This window comes from Ambystoma mexicanum, chromosome 2p (assembly GCF_040938575.1).
Source record: "Ambystoma mexicanum isolate Mex_15411 chromosome 2p, UKY_AmexF1_1, whole genome shotgun sequence".
Lineage (NCBI taxonomy): Eukaryota > Metazoa > Chordata > Amphibia > Caudata > Ambystomatidae > Ambystoma > Ambystoma mexicanum.
In genome coordinates, this window is record NC_090923.1 from 54,252,003 (window position 1) to 54,270,913 (window position 18,911).

At 44.8% G+C, this 18,911-nt stretch overlaps 1 protein-coding gene across 2 annotated transcripts in view; it reads left to right on the top strand.

Moving 5' to 3' along the window:
- The window catches only part of MTMR14 (myotubularin related protein 14), an 840,209-nt gene that overhangs the window by 45,013 nt on the left and 776,285 nt on the right, over window positions 1-18,911 (top strand). For both annotated transcript variants that reach the window (XM_069643242.1, XM_069643241.1), the window contains exon 2: window positions 7,374-7,522. In XM_069643242.1, the coding sequence (XP_069499343.1) occupies window positions 7,374-7,522 (149 nt within the window). The remainder of the gene's footprint in view (window positions 1-7,373; window positions 7,523-18,911) is intronic.

The following is an 18,911-nucleotide window of genomic DNA, read 5'->3' on the forward strand; positions in this document are numbered from 1 at the left end:
GCCGTTTTTTCTGTTCATAAAATGATTATGCTCCCTTGTGTTTTCATGCTACAATGTGTGTATTGTATTACATGTAACGCTTGGGATGTGTGGGCATAACTGGGGAGCCAAGACCAGTTGCGCTTTGCTAAAAGCGTACTCTTTTGTGAGGTCGGTTTACCTTGATTTACTATTCCTGCAACTGGTAATTTCAATGGCTGTTGGCTCCTGGGAACATGATTATGGCGCTTTAGCGCCTACTCTTCCTCTGACCATTTGGCCTTGATTTTCCTGAACCCATTGCTCTTTCGAGTCACTTCTCATAACACAGACTTTGATATATTTCAGCGTGGCATTTTAAGAAGGGCAGATTTCAAATGTATACAACTTTGGCCATTTCAATTCAGTAAAAAATACTGAACGTACCCCGATGTGGTGATGATTCACGAAGAATGGATCAGATAGTAGTCTGTACTTTTCAGGTATGGTCCTGAAGATTGGATAAACGCTAAAAGCAGCACCTGGGTATCTCTATCACTGGGAAATGGGGCGCTAGCACTTACCGTTTCAAAAATCTAACTTGTAAACCTTTATAATTTTGCCTATTTAGGAACCCTTTATGCTTTGGCATGTCACTGTGTCCTGATGCTTATTTATAGATTGTCGGTATTGAGCCAACTAGGCTCTTCAAGGCAACCAGCAGGAGCTAAACGTGCCGCAGCCCCAATTTCTTTCCATGATGTTTGCTACTGAGGGTCGGAGTTTTTCTTTTGTTGAATTTGGACTCAAACCTTTGTGTGGCTTGTGATGTGTCGCTTTACTAGCCATTCCGTCTGTGCGAGCTTCACCATTCGGAAGGCATCCAACCATGGGTTTAGTTCATGGAAATAAGTATTGTTAACTCGGTGGAAAAAATTTTTTTACTAGCTGCTAGCCAGTCAGTCCCTTGCCACCTCCATTCTTTACATACAAAGGGCTCACCATTTCTTTAGAGTCGATTCTCACCAGTTGTCATTCTACAGTGTATTCAGATTCCTTGTATATGCGTTTGCTAATTCAGTTATTTTAAATGCGTGTAGCTTAAACTTTTTTTGCATTCTTTTTGTTTTAGGTCACACTTTGTTACTGTCTTCGTTCTGGAACATTTAAATGTGTTCAGTTCAGAGTATGCTATTGTTTTTTTCATCATGCATAACGCTTGCTTTTTAGCATGATGGCCAGTATTTCAACGCCCCGCCCCCTTCCACCTCCCCTCCCCCCCTTCATGCTTTTTTTTGGTGTTTTTTTATTTTTATTTATTTTTTAAAGCCCCCTCTTTTCCCCCCTCTGGCTGGAGATTTTGTGTTCATTCTGATGCAAGTCTTCTGGGGTAAGAGAGGGCTGTGAATACTTACCAGCTCGGACCTTCAGGTCAGTGGGGAATCATGGAGGTCGTCAGCTGCTAGTGAGTTAATTTGCAGCATGTTCCGTAATCTGGTTCCCTATTGCGTGTTTTCATATTTTGTTAATGGTTTCTGAGAGTTGCATGTGCGGTTACCTCTGTGACCGTTTTACTAAGCATTTCAGTAAAAAACAAGTGCTTTTAGAGGAGACTATGCGGGTAAGGCACTAACTACCGTATTTTTCCTGTTATTTACCCTATGCGTTTACATTATTTATTGGTTCTTTCTCCTCTTGGGACAAGCATCTGTTGTATTCGATTTCAGAGCAGCTACTGTGGCTAGGCCTCCGCTTACCACAGCACTGATGGAACTCTCCCCGTTTTGTTTATTTTTTGCCGGGGAAAGATCTAGGATTTGTTTGCTTGCAGTAGGTTTAAGAAGTTGTTTCTTTGAGTAGACTAGAACCTAATTCCGAAAGATAATTGTCTACCATGTTGTCTGCTGCTCGGGAAACGCCCATAGCCAAGCCTTCTCCGTTCTCCTGATGTTTGGCATCACAAAGTGACAGTGCAATTATCCTCCCCCCTCACCCCCCAAACCGCCTCTCCACCACGAGGTCCATTTATTTGGTACATCGTTCTGCCAGTATTTTTTTTTTTTACGAATACACGTTACTGGAAAAAGTCTTTCCCACAATCCACCAAGTCTGCTATTGCGGGTGATCCTGTCTGAGATCCCTATCTCGCGTGTTAGCCTGGTATCTACAACTTAAGACCAACTATCTGCATTTATGATAACAAATGAAAAAGAATGCTGTCCTCATCCGGGGTTTGACAAATGGTCCTCCAACAGAAACCAGTGGCTGGGTCTGTTGGGCGAGAAGGACAAGACATCTTTCCAACTAAGCCACCCCTTTCCACTATGTCATTGCCAATTGCTTATTAAAATCTTTCTTGTTAGACGTGAGTCCCTTGAAGGTGATGATTGCAAATATAGCTGGTTTGCTTTGCTCACCTTCCACAAAGGGAGGGGGTTCGCACTTCCACCCATAACTGCGCATATAGAAAATGGTGGTCAAGTTGCACATACACAATCCTTGTGGGCCCATGTTGATTTCCAAAAAGCAGACGCTAATTTAAGCGGCATGTGCTTCAGTGTTCCCATTTCCGTTTGGCAAGACTCGCATAGGCTGTTTCTAAAGTAAGTTTGTGTCATGCGGGCCGCGTAGGAGGTCTGTCTCGAACGTCGCTACATCTGTGCTTTGGGATCTCTGTTCTGCAATCAATGGCAAATACTCTTTTGATCTTGACATTTTTTTTTAATTCACAATTTATGAATGTACATAACGGTTGCAAACCATCCCAGACCCTCCCTAACAGTGCCACATAAATTAATACAATTCCAGGAATCTGCCCCAGATATGTATGAATGCTTATTTTTCTTCTGATGTCTGTAAATGACTCCATCGGAAGCATATCCACTTTTTTTTTTCTTTTCATTTTCCATCCACATGCTCGCCTCTGGGTGAACCATCATCAGTGTCCATCAGTTTCTTGGCCATCAGAGAGCCCCTAAATACCTTTGTGTGCACCAGTCAAACGATCAGCAAGCTGATCATCTCCCACTATCAAGGTTTCAGAGTCATAATCAAATGTTATCAGCACCCTGTTGAATATCGAGGGCAAACAACCCCCAGAAGTTCCTTCCTTGATTACATTCTCATAGCATATGTTCTAACATTCCGGTCCTATGAACATCCCCAGCACATATCCGTATCGGACATACCACGCTTAAACGGATCTTCTGGTGTCCAATAAACACTGTTCAGGATCTTAGTCTCCACTTCTTCCCCAGGCTAATAGAAGAAAGAACCGCATTCCTACAGACAATCGCCCAACACACCTCAGTCCTCTCCTCAGACAATCATGCAGACCCCTATTGCAACAAAGCAGAATTGCAATTGGTCTGACAATCAGTTTGTAGAACCCGCTTGCCTCGTGCCCCTCCAAACCAATCTGTGCAGTTGCCTCGCCAAAATCAAGCTTGTTCTTTTCAGAAACCTTTGTAATACCTCTTGAATATGGAAATCCAGAATCGTGCTATTCGGAGCCTCCTTGGCAGCCTGCAGCTGGGTGAAAGAAAGCCAGCTCCCATTTGCCGTGAAGTCGCAAATCCACGGAACACGTCAAGGAACCAAATGGCCAGAACAACATTTTTCTTCCATCCCTGACTGCCGGATTTGCTTGTTCGAATGGAAGAGCTCGATGTGAGGATCAGCCCATTGTGGCTGTGCATGGAGTTCCCACCCCTCCCCAATCCTGTTTGCCCCTCCCTGTAGCTATCTCAAGAATTGGCCTGCTGCTAGTTTATATACCCCTTTGTAGCAATGAGGATGGGAGAAGGCATCATCTTTAGTCCATACCTGGCAAAACTAAACTTACCCATGGCTTCTAGTATACTGCTTTACCATCCACCTGTTCTACCAGAGAGGCTGTTGATGTCCAGTGCAGGTTATTATAATTGCTTCCATGTAAAGAAGTGATGGTTTGTCATTTAGATATGGCGTATCAAATGGCCAGGCCAAACCTACTTCTAGGCACGGGGCGAGGCACTCTGTCAGTGTTTGATCAATTCAGGGAGGAAATGGTTTACATACTCCTCTGGGTACTTATTTTTTAAGCGTATCCAGCTTAATGAGATTCTAGGTTTAATTCTTTTCCACAGAAATATGGTTAATTTTTTATCAAACTTGAACAATGATACCGACTATTCCAGAGGTAGCAGACGGGCTGTGCACAATCACTGGGGGAACTCATGTTTTTATGATTTCTACCCTACCTGCTGCGACAACAGAAGTGGGGACCATTTGTTCAGTAGAGACTAATCTTCTGATTCAATTTCATATTAATTGTAACATGTCTCACGTTTGACTGGTGATCAAAACTCCTCTGTAATTCCCGGGAGCCGTACTTAATGAAGGGCATAAAGTCTGTTTTCTCTGTACTATGGCTATACCGAGAGACTTCTGAGTATCTCAGTACTTCTTCCACGAAAACTGGGAGGGATTTGATGGGATCCTCCAGATAAGCCAGAATAGTCTGTGCATATGCAGACACTGTAACAAGCATGGACTGTGTTCCAACTCCTTTAACCTCCTCATTTGTGTAGATCCGCTGAAGCAAAGGCTCTAAAGGCAATTCGAACAACAATTTGGGGTGGTGGGTGGAGGCACCTTTTATTTAGTATCTTCGTATGGGGGGGGGGGACCTGGAAAAGGTGCCATTCACAAACACTGAGTTTCTGGACAACCCCATGCTACTGTAGTGTTTCTGCAAGAACGGGCCACCGCACCTCATTAACGGCCGTCTCTGCATCCAGTGTTATGGCTGCCCAGCGTCAGTTTTGTTGGCCAGGTCTACGATCTTGCAAAGCAGCTGGGTGTTCGCTGAGTACAACCTACCTTTTTAACTGTGAGTGGATTTTAACCTTGTTTGGTTATGACCTGAATCATGGCCTCAAAAAGTTACCATGGGGTGCCGTCAGCCCTACAGATAAGGGGTGTATCGGCTATTTTTACACCATAATAATTGACAAATACTCCCAAAGAATAAAAATAAGGAGTAAACCTACTCCCTGAAAAAAGACATGTAGTATCTTGTGTCCCTGCTTTCACCCTCGCAGCGCTATGGATCAGTACTGCACATAGTACCACAGGAAGAAACTACTATTTTAACTGCCCGATGAGAAGTAAACTTTTATCGTTTTAATGTGCATGAATAACTAGGTGCCAAGAAATTAATAAAAAGATTACGTTTTTTTGTAAAAAACATATTTGTACTTGCTTATAAAATACTCTCAATGGAAATTGGACTATCATTTTACTCTAGACTTTAAAAAATAGGGACTAAAATCCCTTTTTTATGGATATTGTTTTTCTGATTGAGATGGTCCTTTGTATCTCGGTGACCTCCTCTGGCGAAAAGTAGCTGCCATGAGGAGTGAGCTGTATTGCAGTTGGCTATCAATTTCTTTATGAGCAGGGGGGGTGGGCCCGGAGTCTGGGGTGTATCCAACTTCATAGATCTTAGCATACGCTCTTGCTATGTCCTCTTTCACTGCCGTCCCGTCATCCATCCCCCAAAGCAGCTACTTCATTATTATGTGCCTTGGCTTTAAGGTATGAAGCAAAGTGTCTCAGCTATGCACCTCGCCCGTCCCCCACACCTCTCCAAGAGGTTTGCGCAGTATCTCAATATCACCCCTAATGTCTTGTATGGCCAGTGTCTGTTGTATTCTATTTTTGCCCTCCTGGGCGCTTCAGCTTTCCTGGGGATAATCTGTGAGTATATTCAACCCCAAATGATGTTCTTTCTTTTTTACGCGTCCTTTCTAATGTGTTTACCTCCCTTATTCTTCACAACCACAACGCTAATGATGTGGCCTGGGAGTGCTGCCTTAAAACGCACCCTGTACTATAATTGTTTCTGCCTTCTCATTAAGGTGAAAACACCCTCGTAAAATGATCAATAGTTTTTTATTTTTTTTTTTATTTTTATTTCTTGGGGAAAGCCACATGTCACCAAGGTGCCACTTGTTGAGCCCATTCTGTTGAGGGTCTGAGATAAACCCACCGGATCTCGCGTGTTGCTACCGATCAGTTAAAAATGATTCCAACATTTGATGGCTTGTTCTGCAACCTTTCCTGCCACTCGCAGACTATCGGGTCAGATGCAGTGGTCGTCACTGCGACATGTCACTCTGGATATCGGTGTACTCCGGAGACCCCTGGCCGGCCCATAGTGCCGAGGTTTGCTCCGAAGTACTTTAAGACGAGATAGCTGCATCCTTGAGATGGATGGGGGTGCAGATTTATTACTCCAACACCAATCAATAAGGACAACTCGATTTGGCAAGGGGAGTCCGTTTAATGACCAGTACAAAAAACGAGGAGTCATGGAAAACAGCAGTGATGTGATCGTCCTTCTCACTTCAACTCCAGCTATCTTCATAAACAATCATAGCGTTTATACTGAAAACTCGTCATAATTGACGTATAACACTCACGTTAATATGTAATTCTGTTGGTTAGGAGTCATTCTCGGGTCGTCATTTCTTCTATCTGAGAGTCTGGCCAGGTCCTCGTAATGTAACCATTCGTCTTCCATTAAGGTCTCTTCCGGGACAGTACTGAGGCAATCTTCATTTTGTCTCATTTGCAGGTAGGGGTTTCTTAATGGATACCTTACTGTCCATGGTTTTCTAGGTATTGGGACTTCAATAGGTGTTGCTCTTCTGATGGGTACTGGGCAGAGCCCTACTGCGGCTCTCTGCTGGTTTATTTGTTCATCATATGTCGTATATCTCGGTGTGAACGGTCCTGGCATTTCAAAATGGGCGACTGGAGTACAGGCTGTATTTGAGACCTCCTCTACATCTGTATTTGGAGGTTTGGAATCCGCTGGATGTCCTAATGTCCAGGGAAATGGGTCTGCACTAATTATGCTTCCTCTTGGGAATATGCATAATTTTGATGTCTTACTTGACAAGTATATATATTTTTCATCTTTAAAACTTTCCTTCCCACAATTGGTTGCTATCTAAAGCTTTTTTGTGCAAATGTTTTTTTTTCTTTCGCCCAATACACTTTAAACCAAAAATGTATTTTTTTCTTCATACATGGACTTATTCATTGTGCTTTTCATAACTTAGATTTTATTTTTGTTTCATCATTTTACTATGGGGACCTGGCTACCATGGGGTTACGATTACAATCCCCTTTTGCAATTGTGAAACTGTATAAATGTTTTTCTTAAATTGATGTTTGCATGTAAATATGCTGAAACATACAACTCTACCACTTGCGGGGCATAATTGTTGAAGTTGACGTAACAGTTCTTTTGATATAGTTAATTGTAAAATTGAGAATTTTCAATCGCATCTTGTCCTTGTCTGAACGTGGTCTCTAAAAGTGGGTTTTGAAGTGATGCCTTTTTCCCACTGTCCTTTCCTCAGGTGGACAGCATTGAGAAGCGGTGCCTGGATTTGTTCAGTAGAGATTACTGCTACAGCTTGATCCTGAATGAAAATGGAGAGTTGTGCGGCCATTACCCCCGGCTCATTGTCTTCCTGGAGTATGAAAGTACTGTTCATGACAAGGACCCGTAAGTGCCAGCCTTTGCAAATGTTTCCCAAAGTTCTGCAGGCTAGCTCCACACAATGATACTCTGTCGATGTACGCCAGTGCCAAAAGATGGTACAGCTCAATTAACTCCTGTAAAGGGTACACTGACTAGTAAAAAACTCTACTCACACAATCCCTGCCCCAATAAAGTTCTGTGATCTATCAAATCTGGAATATGTTTTGAGACAGAGAATTAAGGCTGTCGGAAGACTTTTGGGCTTGAGCTGAAAACGGATGTTTGCTCTGTTGCTTGGCTTTTCATTTCCATATTTGAATTGACATTTATAGACTGAAATGAGGAAGTGCAAGAACAAGCTAAGCTGTTTTTTCGTGGCTGTATGTTTCATTGAAGAATTTAAATTTAAAGAAACCCCAAATCAAACTAATATGTCAAAGGGGTTTGGCTGCAATGTGGTTCTACTAGGACCTTTACTTCCAAGTAGTCCGCTGTAGTTTTTGTCTTTTTTTAAATCGCTCCTTTTTTGTTCATTGTTTGACTCCTTTTTGTGTATTCGTCGCACACTTCTGCTTTGCTAGCCTTCAGTTGAAAATCGAGCTGCCTGACTTGGTCCATCAGTGCTGCATGTCATTTTGCTAGTGCTCTAACAAACTACAGTGCGATGTAAAGCACTCTGCAGCAAACATCCTCCACCTATTTACACAAGCTAGAAGAACCCAAATATGTAACAAAGTTGCTTTTCCCAGCTGATCACATGTCGAGAGTAGGCTCGGTGCCAGAAGTCTGCTTCCAATAATTGGCCGAGAAGGGACACCGGCAAACTGCTTTTAAAAAGTCTAGTTTTAAACCGCTTTTGTGTGTCAAAAGTAAGCTAGTGCAATGATTTAATATTGATTATTGCATCACATTTCCTGGTTTAAACAATTTGGCTGCTGAAGGAAATGAATCTTTCACAGGTTGGAACCATTCCTAGTAAGCATTTCATCTGTCTACATGTAATGGTGCCAGTCCGTTACTGCTTTGTGGTGCGGTTGGACGAAAAGGATTTATACTTTTGTGCCCCGTCCCCTTTACTCCATAGTTTAAAGACGTTTTGCCGTGCTGGATAGGAGCAGAAGTTTTTTTTTTTTTTTTTTTTTTTTTTTTTTTTTTATAAAATGCGAGGGCTAATGAAAGGGTGATGCAATGTCCTGTCCCGGACTGCACCCTTCAGTTTTTTTCCCCAGCGCACTCTGTATCTGATAAGCGGTAGCACCTACAAGTACTTTTCCTTTTTTTTTTTTATTCATTAACCTACTGCCCCGTTCCCTCTGTCAGCCTTTACCGGACAATAGGTTTAATCATGTGCTTCCTGCAGTGGTTGCTTTGCAGCAGCCGATTGTTTATTTCCCACCGCCAAACCCCCCAACAATATGCAACACCCTCTTTGTTTAAACGTTTCCAGAGATGCGAAAATGTGTTTGGGTGCACTCCTCCAAGCCACTGAAGCATGTGTAGAGAAGAGTTGAGGGCCGGCAAGGAGTTTCTTGACACCCGCCCCTGGTTCAGGGAGGGATCATGTCCACATTACCAGTGCTGGGTATACCACAAAGGGTGGACCTGATGTATCCTCTGAGGACCCCCCCATAAAGTAGCTGAAGGTATCTGGTGCAACACTGGTTCTGAGCAGAGCAAAGCAGCCCATTGGCAGAGCTGAGCATCCCCTGAGTGGTGGCTGCAGTTACCTGGTGCCCTAACAATGAGACCACTGGCACTGCCAAGTATCGCTCCAAGATGCCTAAATGGATTCAACAAATACTTTTAATCCTCTTACAGACAGTCTAAGGACCCAATTCAAACTGCCAAATCGGGTGACTTTCGACAGAATTGTGATGCAGCTCTCAAATGACCGCCCCCTGTGATTGCAGCAGCCGCCATTTCCCTCGTCCGCACCAATTTCTGCCTCTACAGAAAGGTTAGGCCAAGTTAGAGACCATTTGTTGGTACCCCCTAGAATGTACTCTTCCTCCTTGCATCTTCTCCATTGTGCTAGGAGGGCCATCATGGCATCCCACCTTCACTGGGAACTCTAGTAGGGAGTTGAGGGAGGGCAGGGGGAAATCTGAGGAGGGTTGGTGCAGTGCATTTATCACCATGGGGAAACCTGAAGGACCATGGGGTCCTATCACTAGTTTACAGTGGTTTCCCTTCGACTTGCCCCATTCCTTCACATCCTCTTCCGACCAGATTCCCAGCTCTAATGGAATAGAATCTGAAACCTTCTTTCCATGAGAGCATTAGAGGTTCCACCGATGGAGACTGGTGTTATAGTTTTCTCTTTACAGTGCCCAACCAGGCTGGTCTGTGCACTATATTAGACCTGTTGGATTTCAACCACCACCTTCCCCGAGAAAAATTCAGATCGCCCACACAGATTCTGCCTTTTCTACAGCGTGGAGACTTTATCTGTGCAGTGGGTCTTAAACATGCCTACCCACGTAAACCCATTTGGCCACCGCATCGGAAAATTGCTGTGGTCCTCATCCATTTTCAGTACCTGGTTGTAACCCTTGGCTTTAACGCTGTTCCAAAAGTCTTTGAACATGTCATGCTGCTGATGAGCCTGTGTCTTTGTATGGTCCTTAATCCTTGGAGCTTAGCATCGTCAAGGAACTATTGGTGGTGGTGCATTATGACATTTGTTTCCTTTCCAACAGAGGTTACTGGAACCAGCTGAGACCAGTAACTGAACATCACATGATCTGGTATTGTGGTCAATTTATCAGAGACCGAGCCTTTTCTGGAGCTTCTTCCTCACAGAACTATCACAACAGACTCCTCCCAGTTGGGTTGACAAGCAACCTTGGGAACAATTACAGGTTTCTGATTTGTGGTCTGTTGCAAAGAACATGCATACCCTGAAGCCTGCACCAATTTTCCTAGTGCTCACGCCTTCCAGATAGATGCTATTCATTTGTAATTGCAATGCCATGTTGCTCTTTCTTTGATCAATAAGCAGGACAGCACTAAGTCTTACGCCCTTATCTTGCTGGTGGTACAGATTTGGAAACGTGTGATTCAGAGTGGGATGTAATGGAAAATTCAGTAGTGGATTTCTTAAGCCGCCTGGCTACTACAGACTACCAGTGGGAACAGAACGTATTCTTGAATCGTATCTTCAACGAATGTGGGTTTTACTCCAATTAAAACAAAATTTCAAGTCTATTCCTTGGTTATAGGTAGACCCGCTAGAGTTAACTGTTGCTTAATAAAGTGGGGGGCCGTGGGGGGATAAAAGTTTCCTGGGAGAGAGGTCAATGATTTTATCGTCCCTCCTATAACAAATTACAAGTAGACAGCTGGGCAGTGCTTGATTAACTCCATGATGAAGTGGGCCAGTATGGCATGCTTCATATTCTATTTGCCAATTAAATGGCTGCCTCCACTAGCCGAAATGCTGATCGGAAAAGTAAGAACTACAACCAACCCTTCAGTACATGCTAAAATTGGGACAGCAGGGCCCTTTCGATCAACTGACTTATTGGGGTATTATTGAACGGAGACCTAGCTTTGAGAAGCAACAGAGCGTTTTACAATCAAAGGAGGAAGAACATGGTGAGGGAGCAGAGAAAGAAAAGCCCCGGTTAGTTAACTGGGGAGGGTACGGTGAGCACTTTATCAGCAAGGGATCTGACCAGTCTAGGCGCTACAGGTGGGTATTTTTTTTTTTTAAATACGCCCTTTTTGGCAAAGGGGTGAGTCGTCTGACTATGATTTAGCAACGTGCAGCTGGAATAATTTTATCTGGGCCTTGGAATATGGTTGCTTGTTACATGAAGGTATTCTTTGTTTATATCCTAAAATGAAGGAGGGCAGGAGATGAATAGTAAAGTAGTAGCCAGTTTCCCATGAAAGGAGCTACATTAGTCTGCAAGGGGCGCAATGGTCGGAATGGCTGAAGGTAAATTGTTAACACGCTTTAGGTTAAGCAGTTCTAGTCCTGGATGGCCATGGAAAAGGATTTCTGTTGACCAATTGATCCTAGTTCAAGACCACAGTGTATCTAGATCAATATATTTGTCTTGTGCATGTTGATATGATGTTTATTAAAAAATCTGCAGGAGTAGTGGGGGTGATTGAAGCACACTCGGTGAAATGCCAAGAATTACCATTCGACAGAAGTATATGAATATTTATACCATTTATTAGGCCCAAGGATTAATACAGATTAATAATGCAAACCAATGTAAAAATACCACACCAGCAACACATGTAAAATGTATACAGTCCCTCGAGTCAATGCAATAAAGTTGGAAACTCCACCAATACCTTTTAAGGGAAAAGGGCAGGCAATCTTTATAGCATGGGCCATCCTCAGAAGTGGAAAACCCCAACTTAAACCCTGCGATGAATGGAATCTTGTGCTCTGTGTGCACGTGAAAGCGCTTGGTCATGAGTAAAAGTCACAAAGTACCTTTTCGATAAGTTAGGGTCAGGATTCTGAAGGGTGAAATCTGGTTCCAATAGTCTGGGGAAGATCTGTAGCAATGAAAAAGCTATTCCTAACATTCAGAGGATTTAGGGAAGCGGGGCTACCAAAGCCAAGGAGTGCCCATAGGGGGTCCTCCGTTTGGATGAACAAGGGGCCACTGGTAAGTGGTTTCAATACTCTCTACCTGTAGCTCGGATTTGGTCCATAGCTGGCATGTCTGGAGGGGGTCGTCGGAGAGGTTCGGTTTCCTGCCCTTGGTTTGGCTTCACAGTGCACAGGTGCTGCGGGTGCAGATGCTGGTCCAGTTTGCAACAGGAGCTGTATCTCAATTCAGTTGAACAAAGAAAACGCTGTTGCAGCTGGGCTCGGGACACAAGAAGGAACACAGGAAAACCGCCTTTGATTGCCACTGACGCACAGTAATGCAGGGGCAAGCACCTAACTCTTGCAATCTGACCCAACCTTCCCTCTCGCAGCCCAAAGCAGCTAGGACAACGCAATTCGGTGAAAAGGTGCTTTGCAGTGCAAGTTGGGATTAACAAGTTTCGAGGTAAAACTCGATGCAACAATGCTCCTCCATGGGTGCCAAGGTTTGAGCTGGACAGTCCACTAAATGGCCCATTAACACTTCTGAACAAGCTTTTTTGGAGGGCATCCCGGAGGCGGCGAGTGATTAGTGCCACCACTCCAAAGATTCAAAGCACTTTCTCAGGCCTTTTTGAGATCGAGCCCAAAGCAGGGCTCCACCGGGACTCAAGCGAGCTTCGGATGCTCGTCTGCGGATCCCAGGATCGGCTTTTTGTTCTGCTCAGGTATTCTGGATACTTGCCTCAGTCAGTTGGTTGATTCAGACTGGTTGCTGATCTGCGGGTCTGAATTCGGGACCCCTCCTCATATTCACAAGCCTGGTGAGTGCACGCCCCTGGCCGTCCAATGAGATCTGCCCCTCTCATGCATGCCAACATTGGTCCAATCTGGCATCACTGTGGCTCTCGTGTACACCAGACATCCTGGCACCAGTATTGTGGATTGGTACCAGACTGACCGGGCCCCCTTCCTGGGTACCCACACACGTGGCCTGCAGTAGCCCACCAAAGAAGCTACTTTTGCTGGCTACTGCATGCCCAAATAAGGAAATCTTTTGTCCTGAAGACCAGGGGGAAGGCCAATGGGCAAAATGACCAAAGAATAGACAAAGCACCTCATCTCATGGCATGGCCATGACTGACACTAGCCGCAGTCATGAGCAAATAGTGGTATGGCTTGGCTTGGTAAAACATTAATACACAAGCTTCTGCTACCACTACTCCTAAGTGTGTGACTAGGGCCAGAAAACACAAGGACCCTTTGCACTGTACAGTATTTTACTTTTCAGTGATAGTGTTACCAAACGTGGCAACAAAGTTGAAAGACTAAGCGAAACCAGTTTCTCCGTACTGACCGCCTGAGGCACTTGTCAGTTTCCCCAGAACAATGAGCGAAAGCCCAGGCGAGTGCAGCTGAAGGCTGTGCTGGTATCCAGTGATTTTTGATGCATACAAAATATAGAATGAATTTGAAACAAAATGGAAAAATACAGAATTAAAATAAAATGTGTGTGGGGGTAAGGTGTTAAATCTGGTGGGGAGGGGTTTAGGGTGTAGTTTTAAACATGGGCTTGTGCGGGGGGAGGCCCCTCAAAAATATTTGAGATCCTGGGAACCAATTCCATTGGTGACAGTGTGTGGTATAAATACCTTAACACTATTTGTTAATGCATTCTTTTTTGTATTCGTTAAAATCACATAACCACTATGCTGCCCTGGCAAGTTGGGATACTTCAACAAAAGCAACATGTATTCGGGGGGAGGGGTCCACAAATGTAGAGGGGGAAGTTGCCTGTACCCTAACAGCATCCCCTCTCTGTTGGCCATATGGCTAGGCAGAATGGAATACTTTGTTTTTTTGGGATAACTTTAAAAAAAAAAATTATATATTTTTCATTTCCTTTCGACAAAATGAAGGTTGTCTTGGTTTGCCTCGAACATGAGGAGTCTCATGGCAAGCCCTGGTCCACTTGCCCTCAGATAGACAAAAAGGGGACCAGAGCTGTATTCAGCCAGAAACAAGTTCTGGCTGTAATATGCAGATGCCTGTATGTGACGGTCTCTGCTCACTCCTTTAGTGTGAGAGCCCTTCCGTTGTGATTGGAGGGATGGCTGACCATCTATTTGACTAGTGCTATTGGGTTTGCACAATCATGTACTGCTTTCGGAGGGGGATAAAAGTGAATCCCTTAACCCACTCGCCGCACCAACAGTTGGAACCTGAACGTTCAAAGGCCTGCTTCCTGAGGAAAGACCAACTCTCCAATGTATCCTTTGACGCTCTGTACAATTAGACCATGAAGCTCTGACTCTCGAAGGATTAGCGTCCCAATATGGTGCTCCTTTTCCCCTGATTCAGTGGCGACTGCTCCTGCTTCAAGGACACTTCTCATGAAGCTTCAGACCATGTCTGTATTGCCAGATCCAGTAGTGGGTTCCCCTTTGCTATCAGGATTCAAAAGGCTCAGTGCTGAACCAAAGTATCTTCATCCCAGGACATCTAGTGCCCTGATTCCTTCGCTTTCCCCTCCCCCCCCCCCCTTTCCTCCCCACCCCACAACTGGGATGCTCCAGAGGCCTGTGTTGCCTTGTTGCATTGCCAAACTCTCCTTTCTGATCACTCCTCTGTGGCTGACTCTGGTTTGAATGATTTCTTCAACCTTAATTTCATATTCATGCTTCAAATGGATTGTGTCCTCCCATGTATTCCTTATCTTATAATTCTTTCCAACTGCTTTGGAAATTGTTTTCGACAGGGGGTTGCTGTGCCGTTCTTGTCGAGTCGATGTCCCTTGAGGGCTTCAGTTTGACTGTCGACTTCATCAGTATAAGTAGCACATGCAGCGCCCTTTGGCTTCAGTTCCATTTTTCCAAGCTAACGCTTCGAGAGAATTACGGCGCGCTTGAGTTCCTCTGTGAAATCGATAGTTATTTTTATTCCATAATTGTCTTCATCGGCACCATCGGCCTTCCAAAGCTAAGACTGTGGATCGAAGATGTCCATCACTGACACATCCCGACCACCCCACCGCGTATGTCTGTGGTGTCTTGGTTCCAGGCACCTTGCCTCCAACTGTAGCTCCTGTCGTGCGATGACCGAAACGGCTCTCGGGGAGCATGAAGGTAAATTGGTGGTGGGGAGGTTGCTGCTGGAATCTCCTTTGAAGATTTAAAAAAAGACTGAGTCGAGTGATTCTTTTCGAGCGGTCTCGATCAAATGTCGGTAACGCCATTCTTTGAAGAAGGCCAAGAAACTGCATCATAGGTCGCCTTTGACCTCCTGTGATTCCTCGGCTGAGGTAATCTGGTGTCCAACTAGATCAGACTCCCCTGCTAAATGGGATGCACTTCGTAGTGAGATGCTTAATCTTCAAAAATGCGGCGTCAACCCACCCTCCTGTCCCCCAAGGACAAGCAGAAAGCCCATGCGCCTGTCGATCTGCAAAAAGATGACAAAGTGAAGTCCAAGACAAAATCTTCAAAACCGAGCCTTAAGCCGGTTCTACATGGAGAAACATCTCAATCTGACGAAAAATAGTAGAGTGCTTCTACCAGTTGGGAACCTAGCCCCTCAAAGGTTCAGTTAAAGAAGCACGGGAAGTCCGCCTTTGCTGACTCAGTCCGAGACGCCGACGGAGCCGCCGACTAAAGCTTTTTGACATGCATTTCTTTTGAGCATTTACACTCATGCCCATTTAGACTTTTGACATTAAAAACAGTTTTGCTTATTGCTATAACATCAGCCCGCAGGTTACACTAGTTGCAGGCCCTTTCCTGTAAACGTCCTCGTACAGCTTTCCATAAAGACTAGGTTATTTTAACTCTGACTTCCACTTGTCGCAAAAAATTACTTTACCAGTTTTCTATCCATCTCACCATCTAGGAAAGGAGCAAAGATTACATAGACTGGACCTAAAAAGAGGTTTGTTTTTTTACATATCCAGAATGGCTACATTTCACCAAAATGACCAATTATTCATTGGCTTTTCTGTCCCCAAATTGGGTCTATCTGTTGCTAAACAACCCACATCCAGATGGATCATCCTTGATATTGGTGAATGCTACAGATTAGCGGGTGAGGACCCGCCGGAAGGCTTAAGAGCACATTCCACAAGGGGCATGGGAACCGTTGCTGCTCTGTCCCAATCCAAGGCACTTGTTCAGCGGCCACTTGTTCGTCCATACTTTTGTGAGACATTACTGCCTGGATTCGTCTTCCAGTCAGGGAGGACAATTTGCAAAAGCAGTCCTTCATTCAGTCCATGATTACAACAACATTTAATATAAGCACCCCCAAATTATTACTGCTTTGGGAGTCTTATCATAATATGTGGGGGCGACCATCCATTTGAAAAATAAGTTCCTTACCCCTGTTAACTTTCTTTCTATTGGATGTTCCTCCCATATATTCCTCATCGCCCCTCCCAGCGTAACCCGCTGTACAATTTACATGTTCTTACACTTTACGTTTTCTGTGAGCCTACAGTCTGTGGTACGTTTGGTAATTCCTCTTCAGGAGGGTCGGGGGGGGGGAACAGAACTGAAGCCAACAGGTGTTGCGTGTGCTACTTCTACTGATGACGTTGACGGTCGAACGGAGGCTCTCTGGGACATCGACTCGCCGAGAATGTCGCACAGCGCCCCTGTTAAAAAATAAATAAATAAATAAAAATAATATTTATCATAAGAGCCTGAGTACGTTGGGGGAACATTTAATTGAAAGAACGTTACCAGAATCCTGTGGGAATCACAGGATTGTAAATAACCACTCTTCCCAAGGATCTGTCATTTCTGGAATGGTGACTCACCACTGGGTCACTCTGAACAATTGATGTGCACAGCTGCATCAAGAAACCAACACCATTCTTCACCCCCCAGCTGCTGAACTTCTCCTTCAGTCCTTGGCATTGCTCTCCGTAACATACGGTTCTGCTGATGAGCCTTTCCTTGTCCAGTCCTTCACCTTTGGGGCTCTGCATCTTCAAGGTACTATTGGGGTGCCTGCCATGAATGCATTTTTGTTGGTACTAGTTATCTTTGATAAAGCAAGCATGCTACTAGACTGGCATTTTGCTGCAGCCTGTTTGGACAGGTTTTTATATTGTGGCATGGCGTTTCTAATGTCAAAGCCAACTGAGGTATGTTCTGAAATATATGGCAGTACCCAATCTTCAGAAACGGCATAGACCCATTTTCCTATCACTGGCACTATGGGCAGAGATATGGAACACAGGCATATATTTGTGCAGCCAGGAAGGAGATGCATGGGCACAGCCAGCATGAATGATTTGTATACTGGCAATGCTTCTGTGCATGTTTGTCCCTTGAATCTTTTTTTGGATTTTTTTTGTTACCTTACAAAACCAATTGGCTTTTGACCCATTTTTAACCCCAAAATCGCTTTTGCTAGTTTTGGGTGACCTGGCTACGCTCTACCCCTCTGGCATATTTACACCGCTCTAATTTAAAAGTTCAGCCGCTACTGACTTTAAAATATGTGCGACTGTGGGTATGTGGTGGGCGCAAACTTCTGATAACCTTAGCATGATCACAGCAGGGCTCCAGACTGACTTGATAGCAAGTCGCCCAATTTATTATCCAATTCAAAATGTGTAGCATGTAGAAAGCCACCATCCAGGTTATGGATGATGCCTTCTGAATCCTGTATAAAGGCAAATCCTTCCTCATTGTCTTTGACCATTTTCTTGCATCTGACACTGTAGAACAATGCATCCTGGCCGAAGGATTTCTGATTGATATTTTAATTCTATCACGCTCATACACAAGTGCTTCAGAGCGCGACCAGGCAGGGAAAGGGAACAGGGGAGAACAAAAACAACGATCTTGCTAGGCCCAGTGACATTGAGAATGTGCAAGTGCAGGGTAGAGGGAGAAGGGGGGAGAAGTGCATGGAAGGGGGAACAAAAAGAGTGCGGAGCGAGAAGGAAAAATAAAAAAAATAAATAAAAAGGCAACAAACAATGGGAGTGCAGCCAGCAAGTGGCAAGTGCTGGGTTTATGGCAGCAGGCCGTGTAGGTCTGAAAGTGCAGGAAGAAAAGGGGAGGGCTGTATGGGTACAGATACAGACCCCAGTGCAGGGGGTGGCCCGGAGGCAGTGCGTTAGGGTGGCAAGATGAGCAGGTACCTGGGCCCAGAGGACAGAGGGTGGCCAGGTACATGGTGTTGAGGGAGAACAGAATCAACAGGGGAGAGGGGAGGAGAAGGCAGAAGCAAAGAGGAAGGTTTTGAGGTGCTTCCGGAACCGGAGATGGTTCTTCTCAAGTTTTAGAGTGGCAGGGAGGCTGTTCCAGAGGGAGGGCCCCAGTCGAAGACAGATCTACCTCCCAGCTCGTTTCTTTGAGAAACGACTGACCCTGAGGGAGTTGGAGGTAGAGGAGCAGAGTGCTCGAGATGGGAGGTATTTGCGGAGGTATAGCTGAAGGTATGTTGGACCCAGGCCCCAGAAAGCCTTGTGGACAATGCAGAGGGTTTTGAATTTAATCCTTGCATCCACAGGGAGCCAATGGAGAGATTTCAGAGCTGGAGAGATACGATCCCAAGGCTTGAGGCCAAGGACCAGTCTCGCAGTCCTGTTCTGGATAAGTTGTAAAGGGCGGAGAGTAGAGGCAGGTAGATTAAGAAAGGGGCTGTTGCAATAGTCCAGCTTGGAGAGAACCAGAGCTTGGGAGACGGTGAGATTCTGGGGGAATGAAAGGAAAGGAAGAATACTTCTGAGGAGGTGCAGTAGGATGTTTGACTTTTTTGATACATCAGCGATGTGGGCAGAGAAGGAGAGTGTGGAATCAAAGGTGACACCAAGGTTCTTGGCCTCGCAGGTGGGGATAGGAGGAG